The 10,441-nt window shown below is 43.4% G+C and overlaps 1 protein-coding gene across 1 annotated transcript; it reads left to right on the top strand.

The window, feature by feature from the left end:
- Positions 1–463: 463 nt before the first annotated feature.
- Positions 464–5,244, top strand: MCL1 (MCL1 apoptosis regulator, BCL2 family member). Its single transcript, XM_043457546.1, has 3 exons — positions 464–1,329; positions 1,676–1,923; positions 2,452–5,244. Exons 1-3 carry the CDS (start codon positions 642–644, stop codon positions 2,566–2,568), a joined length of 1,053 nt encoding a protein of 350 aa, XP_043313481.1. The 5' UTR covers positions 464–641; the 3' UTR covers positions 2,569–5,244.
- Positions 5,245–10,441: the final 5,197 nt, after the last annotated feature.

Below are 10,441 nucleotides of genomic sequence, written 5' to 3'. Positions count from 1 at the left end.
TGAGTGACGGAACAAACAGGGCAGTCCATTGAGCCTCCCCATTTTCAAGGAGCTGAGGATGTGCAAAATTACTATAGATCCCCAACAGTGCCCTCTTATTTAATCCGTATTATCTAAGACTGTTGTTCCCCATCTGTAGCAGAATTTACTCCCCTTTTCCTCAAAGTCTGAGTGACTCGATAGTTAGGCTTTGGCAATGGGGAAAAAACCACCTCTTGCACAAAAACAACAGCAGGTGCTCGCATACCACGGCTTAGGGAAGCACAAAGACAGCCATAAATAGGAGGCCCAGGTGGGCGCGAAGCCAGAGCGCAAGCCCACCGGCTCAGGCGCCTGAGCTGCCGTTTTTACGTAACCCGCCGCGAGAGGCTCCGGGGAGCCGGAAACCCCGCCCTGCCGCAGGCCCCGCCCCTGTCCTGACCCCGCCGGTTAGGTGCCGTGCGCAACCGCCGGAAGCTTTCGCAGCCTTCCCCATTTAAGGGATACAGTGTTTTTTTTAAGAGTGGCTGACGCCATTGCGTAGGACTGGCCCTAAAACCGTGATCTCGGAGCTCCTCTCTCAGAGGTTACTTCCGCTCTCTTCAAGTTAGGAATTGGGCCCAGCCTCCACTTTTCTCAGGCGGCAGCGGCATCGGTTCGCAATGTTCGGCCTGAAGAGAAACGCAGTAATCGGACTGAACCTCTACTGTGGGGGAGCCGGATTAGGACAGGGCAGCGGCGCCTCCTCTCCCGGGGGGCGGCTTTTGGCTGCGGGGAAGGAGGCCACAGCGCGGCGAGAGGTAGGGGGAGGGGAAGCCGGCACGGTGATTGGCGGAAGCGCCGGCCCGAGCCCCCCGGCCACTCTTGCGCCCGACACCCGGAGGGTCGCGCGGCCCTCGCCCATTGGCGCCGAGGGCCCCGACGTCACTGCGACCCCCACCAGACTGCTGTTCTTCGCGCCCACACGCCGCGCGTCGCCGCCTGAAGAGATGGAATCCCCGATCTCCGACGCCATCATGTCGCCCGAAGAGGAGCTGGACGGGTGTGAGCCAGACCCTCTCGGGAAGCGGCCTGCCGTCCGGTCTTTACCTTTGTTGGTCGGAGAAGCCAGTAACAACAGTCCAGGCTCGGACGGCTCGCTGCCCTCGACGCCGCCCCCAGCAGAGGAGGAGGAGGACGAGTTATATCGGCAGTCCCTGGAGATTATCTCTCAGTACCTCCGGGAGCAGGCAACCGGCGCCAAGGACGCGAAGCCCCTGGGCGGATCTGGGGCCACCAGCCGGAAGGCGTTGGAGACCCTGCGCCGAGTCGGGGATGGGGTGCAGCGCAACCATGAGACGGCTTTCCAAGGTAAGGGGGTTAGTCCTGGAAGTCGTGCTGCCTTTTTTTCCCAGCTCTCTGGACTCACCCATCTGCGGTGGGTGGAAACAGAAACGAGTCTGTATTCAAAGGACTCTCCTATTTGTGAAGCCCGAATATTCTGGCCGTGAGTCATTGTTTCCGCCCACTTAATTCTTTTGGAAATGGCAGCTCTGTTCAAAGCCCGGAAAGGGTGGGATGTCAGTTTTCAAGTGGGATCGCCTAGAGCGCGGTAGAGCCCGAATAGCAATTTCCCCCGCCGTGGGTGGGCAGGCGAATCGTGCCCTGGTGTAGACAAAAGCGACCGTGGGAACCTGCATGCTTTTCTTCCTCTCAGGCATGCTTCGGAAACTGGACATCAAAAACGAAGACGATGTCAAATCTTTGTCTCGAGTGATGGTTCATGTTTTCAGTGACGGAGTAACAAACTGGGGCAGGATTGTGACTCTTATTTCTTTTGGTGCCTTTGTGGCCAAACACTTGAAGAGTATAAATCAAGAAAGCTGCATCGAACCACTAGCAGAAAGCATCACAGATGTTCTCGTAAGGTCAAAACGAGACTGGATAGTCAAACAAAGAGGCTGGGTAAGTTTGTGTTAAGGTCGAATAGGGGACTTGGAGTGAAAATGGATGGAGGATTTTATAAGAGGATATCTAAAGGTTTTTAAGATGCACAGCTTAGTTTTCAAGGCTCTAATTGGGGACCTCTGGTTGCATGGTGTTGATTTAAGTAGTTGGTCCGTAAGGATGGTGGTGTGAGTGTCTTGAACTGTTGCATCAAAAATCCTGATTTTCTTAGGCTGTTTTACTGATTGAGTCTTTTGCTTCGGGTATTTTATTATTCAAATGGTTACTCCTCACCCCAGTTAATTCAGATTATGAAGAAATGAAAGAAGAATCCCCTGGGGATGATAGTTAATACATTCTTGAGCGTGCCCCACCTCCCTTTTAATTGCATAATATGTCTCTGCAGAGTTGGGGGTAAATAATTGGTTCGTCATTAGATTTGGGGGGAAATCTTAGATATTTTAATTCATCTTTTCCTTGTAAATAGTATTTTTAAGTCAGTGGAAGTCTGTGCTTGAAAATGTGCTTTTCTTTTTCATTTTCTAGGATGGGTTTGTGGAGTTCTTCCATGTAGAGGACCTAGAAGGCGGCATCAGAAATGTGCTGCTGGCTTTTGCAGGTGTTGCCGGAGTAGGAGCTGGTTTGGCATATCTAATAAGATAGCCTTTTAAGTGCAATAATTGACTCTCCAGCCACCAAAACAGCCACCAAAATCACCGCTGTGAACTCACAAGTATTTATGAAGTTGGCCGTCATCTAACAATGGATAAAACCAAGTGACAGGAAGATTGTGGCTAACAGGAATAAATACATGAGCAAAGTAATCTCCCTTGAAGAGTCAGTCTCTGAAAGAAGCTGAGTTCCGTTTCAGCAACAGGCAAACTTTGGGAAGCTATGGAGATGGACGTTTTAGTTTTAGTGAAGATGCTAGAGTGGAGAGACTTTACCTAGAACAGGAAATTGGCCAGTGGACTGACTAGTCATAGATACACCCACTGAATTCATAAACTTCTATAGTGTTAAAATAGAAGCACTAACAACGCCAGTGGGATACCTAAAACTGATTTTAAGCCGCAAGTAATAGAACTATGACAAGAAGCCTCAGTACTGTAATGCAGTGTGTGGAGGGAACTTTGTTCACTGTGGTTAGCTTTCCCAGGTGTGATTCTTCAATAGACCAAATGCTCAGGATGTTTATACCTGTTCTGCTTTGGCTGGGTTTGAGGGATTCTTTGCCTAATGTCATGGCCAAGAATACTGAAAGTTGGAATAGAATTACAAATTTGGAATGTTGAGTTTTGAAAAACTTGTATTGGTCTGTAAAAATTTATATTTTTGCAGACTGGTGTTAACTTGTTTCTTACAGCTTTTCTATTCTAATCTTTGTTCTAGTCAATACTAGATTGTATACAGAACCAGCTGATGTAATTGTATGCAACCTGGTGTAGTACAACAATTCTGATAACTATGCAGGCTTTAATTTTCCTATCTTGATTTGGGTATTTCTTAAACTGCTGTTTGGGGTTTTTTTGTTTTTTTAACCTGGGACTGAGAAATTAATGGAAATTAATCCTTTCACTTTGTTAGACCTGGGTTTTCAATAATCGAGTCAAGGTTTTAAGGTTTCTTTTGGGGGGTGGAACACACAGGCTGATGACTCTCAGATGATGGGCTCTGATTGGGCAACTACTTATTTTGAGTTCCTTTCATTTGACCTAATTTAACTGGTGCAATTTAAACTGAGTTCATGAGCTCATCTTCAAAGCTTTTGCTAAAAGATTTTCAGCTGTTCCAAATGGGACTTCTTAGGAGTATGTATAAAAAGATCACATCAGATGGATGAGAGACACTTGACCCCTATTTGCTTAATAAATTGTACAATAATGGCTTGGCAAAGCAAGCTATAGTCTAACCATGGTGCTATTATTAGGCTTGCTTGTTAAAGACAGGTCTAAGCCTAGCGTCTGAATAAAACAAATACTTAACTTCATTTTTATTAATGATTCTTGAACTTTGTTTCAGATTTTTACATTGGCATCTCTATAGGTTTCAGACTTGATGTTCTATCTAACTTACTGTTTATTTCCTATTCTTCCTTAAAATATTTGCTGCTTATTCTGCTCCCTCCACACATATTTATATTAGTCCCTACAAATTTACCTTGCCATTCCTGAACTCTTACTAGCCCTTTTAGTTTTTGGCATTAGGAACCTAAGTGACCGCCCACGGAGTCCACCGACCTTCCTCATTTTTGAATTTTATCTTAGGAGATGGCAGTACAGTGGATGCTGACAGTAACAGTCATGAGGTGAGAAGAGTCCCTTCTTGTACTAGTATCTTATTGGTTGTTGCTTAACTCTGGGGAGAAATTTTCAAAAGTCCCCTTAGGGGATTTCAGAGAAGGGGACAACTTCTTAGGTGATTTTTCTTTAGGTACCTTTGCATTTGAATATGCTCACTTAAAATTGATGGGCTCTGTTAAACCTCAAAGTTATATAAAAGTTACTAGTAAACAGAAGAAAACTATAGTGGAACCAGGATCATTTGAAAACTTCAACCTCTGAATGTGACCTTTAGTTTGTGGACTCCAGACAAAAATAGACATGAAGAAAATGACTAAGAATGTAATAAGGGAACAATTGCCCTGCCTGCCCATCTCTAAGCCTTAAGGTCATCTAGCTAGAGCTATTTTTTTAATCTGTGTATTTATCATTGTTGATCAGAAATCACTTATTTATATCACGTCTATCTCTAAGGACCTAAAAGCACTTTATATAGTTAATTAATCTTAAGATCTAGTTAAGGTGACTGAAAGGCCTGTCTCCCCATAGCCAGTTGTGAAAATAAGCACAGAGATGTAAATTGATGGAATTTAGGGGTCCCATTTCCACTTTACTAGGTATAAGTGCTGAAATGTAAAGGAGTATCTAAAATTGATATTTTGGTCAGTAGCTGGTGATAAGGGTTTAGGGAGCCCAAGTGCTTTGGGGCAAGGTGAGTGCTTCTGTAGGGAGAAGAGGCATATGTTGTAAGTGTTGACCAGCTGCCGTAGTGCAGGCAAATCCTCCACAATGGAAAGGGAGGGGCTGCTTGGAAAGATGGCTCTCAACAACTTCTGTCTGATGCTTCTCTCAGGGAAAATCCTGCAGTCCTTTAGTGTTGTCTATGTACATTCTGTTGGGGGTGAACACCTTGGTTCTGGTTAGAACAGCTAATGCTGTCGACAGCTGTGCCAAGAAGGGTTAGGACCAACAAACTAATGTAGGCTATAAAATGTAGTGTGTTTCCCTAACTTCCTGTTTTTCCTGAGAAGAAAATAAATATTTTATTCAAATGCAAGGTGTGATATGGGTGTTTTCTAATCAATGCTTGTTTTCCTTCCCCCTCTTAGGCAAGCATCTGAGGGAAGTCAGCTGAGCAAATAAGTACAGTCTAGGTGAATTAACCAGCAAAAGCTCCACAAAGCTGATTTGCCTTAGAGCGAAGGTCAGTTCCCTTTAGAATAACTCCTTTCATTCAAATTAGAGGTGTTGGGCTTTTAATTACATGTATTACTGTTGTACTTTGGAGCAGTTTCTGTACATTTTAATACAAAAATCAATACCCTGTCCTGGTTTCCTTTAGCCACCAAATGTTGGTATAACTTGAAAGTAAGGAGGATCATAATAACAGTTATTGTATCACTCTATCTCACTCAACCTTTTGAGGTGATTGAAGGAGCTAGAAGAATTAACACCCAAAGTTAAGAATTTTGATAAGGTGGTTGGTACTAATGTTTCAGTTACTTTTCCCATTTCCTCCCCAAAAGGAGGTGTGAATTAGCAAGTCAATTTCAGAAGCACTGTCCTGTCTTTATTTCAGTTACCTTGAAAGAGAGTGGAGTCACCATGGAAATGTGCAAATATGGAGTTTGCATTTTGGTTTTAAGCCCTGACCACAAAATACTAATCGTGCAAACCGGATTCTATGCTTCCCCCACTTCGTGTTACATACATCTGGCAGCTCCTCTTTCTGAAGCCTAACTGCCAATAGATGATAGTTTACGAAGAAAACTTTTTTACAACTGAACTCTCATACAGAGGTGTGCAGGGAGAGAGCAAAGGACATGAGAGCCCGAATCATGATCAGTGTAAAGTTCTGCTGAACAATATTGTTTCTCCCATTGCTGTGTTGCTATCTGAAGCTATTTCTGTGGCAATATTCCTTAGTTTAACACCTTATAAACTTGGGTCAAATGGTAACCAGTAATATGAGTCACTGAGGGAGTCAGTCAACACTTTCCTCATTTAAACACCACTAGGCTTGTTCTTTCAGTTCCTGTTTTGTGACTTGAGTACCAGCTCTTGGTTCATACTGTTTCAGAACACTGTTCTTAAAGCAGTTGTGACAGCTGGAGGGTTTTATAAAAGTTAAAGTGTAATAACTTGCCAACTGGTGTGTAGCATGGCTCCAGCCAAATGCCCAGAGCACAGACCATTAATTCCTGGAGTTCAAGATGATCAGCTGAGTCAGTCTTAATTTATCCTAGTTCTTTCTGGCCCTACTTGTTCAATGATTACAGAACTTTATCTTCTGGAACCCTCCCACACTGTTCAAAGGCTTCTCAGTTTCAAGATTTGAAAGCTTGACTCTCCTCTTCTTTAGTTTCAAAGTTGTTACAGTGTTATCTTAGTTATGTGAAGCATGTGGAAAGATGGGGGTTGGGAATCTGCCTCCAGGCATATGTAACAGACCTCTTGGAATTTCATGTTCTTTAACTGGTGATTCTTGTGAAGTGGGAAAGGAAAATACATATGGCAGGCTTTTGTTCCCAGCACCTCATGCAGAGTTGACTCATTGGAAAAGACCCTGATGCTGGGAGGGATTGAGGGCAGGAGGAGAAGGGGACAACAGAGGATGAGATGTCTGGATGGAATCACCGACTCGATGGGCATGAGTTTGAGTAAACTCCGGGAGTTGGTGATGGACAGAGAGGCCTGGCGTGCTGTGATTCATGGGGTCGCAAAGAGTCGGACATGACTGAGCAACTGAACTGAACTGATAACCTGGTAGCTCTTTGGCAGTTCATTTCTGTACCTGTATAGAACAATAATTCTTGACTGTTGTGAAATGTGTTTGGGCCAAGACTACTACTATGGATTTTACCCCTTCCAAGTATCTATTTCCATGACTTGTTTCTCCCATTGGGTTCCTGTATTTTTACCAGTTTACCTTCTCTCCTCATCCCCTGGTTAGGGATTACATTAGTTTGCTAAGAATGTTTCAATACTGCAATGAACTGGGACTTTTTTTTTGAACCGAGACATTTAATGAGCTCAAGGCAGCCAGATGTTTGAGATTTGTCCATCACCTGGCAGGGGACTGCTTACTGTGCACTATGTACTTAAGGATGCTGGAGTTAGGAAAAGACTAATTCTTCCATCAACTCTATCAAAATTGACAAAAAAGGAATGGGAGGTTGGGAGTAAGTAGATGTAAGCTTTTATATATAGAGTGGATTAAAAATAAAACACCTAGGGAACACTGGAAACTTCACAGCTAAATGCACAGTGAACTTTGGGTCCTGGATGGAAAAAAAAAAGCTAGAAAGGACTTGAACAATTAGGGAAATTTTAATATAAGCAATATGTTTGGTAGTACTGATCAGTGTTAAATTTCTTGAGTGTTTTAATTATATTGTGGTTATATAAAAGAATGTCCTTGTTCTTAGGACATACATCTGAAGAATTTATGCATAACAAATCCATGGAAAGAAAGTAACTGTAGCACATGGTAAAGTTCACAATCGAGTCAAAGTGATAACAGCCAAAAGTAATTAAGAGTACAGTGCACATGGTGCTTAAAGGTATTGTGAAATATATAGTAAAACAAGGGTTGGGACAAGGCAGGGGACATTTGAAATTGGACCTTAAAGTGAATAGAAAACGTGCACAAAAGTGTAGAACAGGGAAAGAACCTCTAGTGGAGGCTATGAAAAGGAGATTTGTAGATAATTTTTTTTTCTTATTTCGCCTTCCCTCCCTGCCTTCCTTCCCCTTCACCCTGCATGGCCACTGAATGCAGTAAGTCTTCGGTTTCTTCCATTTAGGGCCTTATATAGAAGTATTGGAGAACACTGGTAGAAAAACAAGAAGTCTCTCTGGTTTTAGAAGTATGAATTTGGTGTAAATGACATACAACTGAGTGGACTGTGTTTATCTGGGAAGTAAAGAAGACAGACTTGGTTGTTTGCTCTATCTTGTTAAAAGTGGCAGTCTTTAAAAAAAAAAAAAAAAAGTGGCAGTCTTGGAGAAGGAAATGGCAACCCACTCCAATATTCTTGCCTGGAAAAGTTCATGGACAGAGGAGCCTGGCGGGCCGCAGTCCATGGGGTCACAGTCCATGGGGTCACATGACTGAGCATGTGTGCATGAGGGTGGAGGGAGATGGGTTGGTAGCAGTAAAGTGGTAGAACTAAAAAAAAAAAAAAGGTGGCAGTCTTGAACACAGAACCTAAGGATCATAGCCATCACTGGATCCTGGTGTAGGAGTTGGCATTGGCAGACCTGCTTTGAATAAAGTTGTCTTAAGAGCACCACCTAAGTTCACTCACACATCTCACCAGCTATCTTCACCCACTCAGGTTCACATAGGGAAAGGAAAATAAAGAACAGCCCCCAAAAGTAATTTAACTGGACCCCAAGAAACTGAATGACAGCGCCACTCTCCCTAATCCTGTTCCCGTGGGAGACTCGATTACAGCTATTCCCATCCTGGTTCAAAAAACCAGTTTGCTCTGACTGCCCAGACTTCCCCACAGGCTGCATTCTTGCCCATGAGCTCATTGTTTTGGCTTCTCTGTCTGTATAAATCCACAGACTACCAGAAGTCTCAGTCCGGGCTCCCTAGCTAGCTGAAGCTGCATTCCATTCAGAATTTCACCACCCCCACTGTGGTCACATGCGTGTGTTTATTCAGGTTATCCTGGAACAAGGTGTGCTGGGAAAGAGCCAAGAAACAGACAAGGAAAACTGTTTGCTGGATTTCTACCTGAATTAGATGAGTTTCCACTTTTAAGAAATGCCTTCAATTCTGTGCCCCTAAAAACAATCTCTTTTCCAGTTTAGTAGGAGAAGCTGGTTTCAAAAATTGTGCTGTACATTTCATAGACACGCCTACAGGCTGGTATGACTCAGGTGTTCAGATTTGGGAATGTGGGGGGGCGGGGGGGTAGGTAGGTATTTTCCCTTAGAAACACTGCTTTCAGAAACTACTGGACTTTCATCCTCAGCTTACACCTCTATTCCTGAGGTTACCTGGAGTGATTCTCACACATCTCTTGTCCTTGGTGGGAACTGGGCAGGGGGCAGCGGGACAGCTGGGCTACTGCAAGAAGCAGCTGTTTCACTGCTTTGTTGTTAAAATTTCTTGAAAAGATAGCTTGTTTATTTCCTTAGACCCTGAAAGCCCAGATCTAAGGCAAGGTGAGGGTAATGGGAAAGGCATTTCTCTTTGTAAAGTTTGGCGTTAATACTGTATGCCCAAGCAGTATACTCCTTTTCTCTCTTCATCGGTGTGTTTCTTTTTTTTTTTTAAAAAAAAGGCTGAAAACAAAACTGCAGACTGACACTGGGGGAGGTGACATTTTTTTCATTTCTCAGAAATCCTCCATGAGGCAGAGTAGAGAAACAGAAAGAGGGAAACAACATGTTGAAATGACGTGAGGTTTTGTCTGTGTGTTTTGAAATGAGGTGGCTTGTTTTCAGCTCTAAGGAAGAGCAGCTCTGCAGAGGAGCTTGGTAATGGCAGAGGAGCGGCTGGCTACCTGCTTCTTTGCCCCTTTCTCTCAAAGCTTGGTCGTTGGGGTCAGATCTGAAATAGCGCAGAGGCTCTGTACCCTGTTTTCCCCTTCGTGAACCGTAATGATCAATCCATTTCACTCAATGCTGTTGAGTGAAAAAAACTTACACAAAGTAAGGGTTTGGTCAGCAGTCCCAGAAGTAGGTTATTTTTAAAAGCAATGCAGCTGAGTTGCTTTTAAGTACAGAACACATCAACACACAACTTTGATAAAGTTTGTCCTGGGGGGGTGAAATGTGACTCAACTAGTAATACATAACCCTACGTTTGCATGACAGTTTATCTTACACAAAGATGATGTATATTTAATTATTTCCAGGGGCCTAAACACTGAATATATTTGAAAGAATCAATTCCTCGAAACTTTAAGTTGAAAAATGAAATTTAGACGGGATTTGCCTGAAATGCAGCAAAATCATGAAAGACATTTGAAAACAACAGAAACAGTTTATCCCATCCAAGTTTAGATCACTGCAGCCCAGTAACTATTTTGACAAAGTGTGCTCTGTGGGAATGAAATTGAATAACAGATCAAAGGAATTAAAATTTAAAGTGAAAATACTAGGTCTCAGGGCTTAATTTTCTCCCCTGTAAACTCTTTGTCTTTCCTATCTTATTGCAAAGATTTAAAGAGACATTAGAAGGCTTCCCTGGTGGTCCCAAGGTCAAGAATCCACCTGCCAATGCAGGAGACATG

The sequence above is a fragment of the Cervus canadensis genome, chromosome 2, assembly GCF_019320065.1.
Source record: "Cervus canadensis isolate Bull #8, Minnesota chromosome 2, ASM1932006v1, whole genome shotgun sequence".
NCBI lineage: Eukaryota > Metazoa > Chordata > Mammalia > Artiodactyla > Cervidae > Cervus > Cervus canadensis.
The sequence above is the reverse complement of the archived record's forward strand: the minus strand, read 5'-3'. Positions and strand labels throughout refer to the sequence as shown.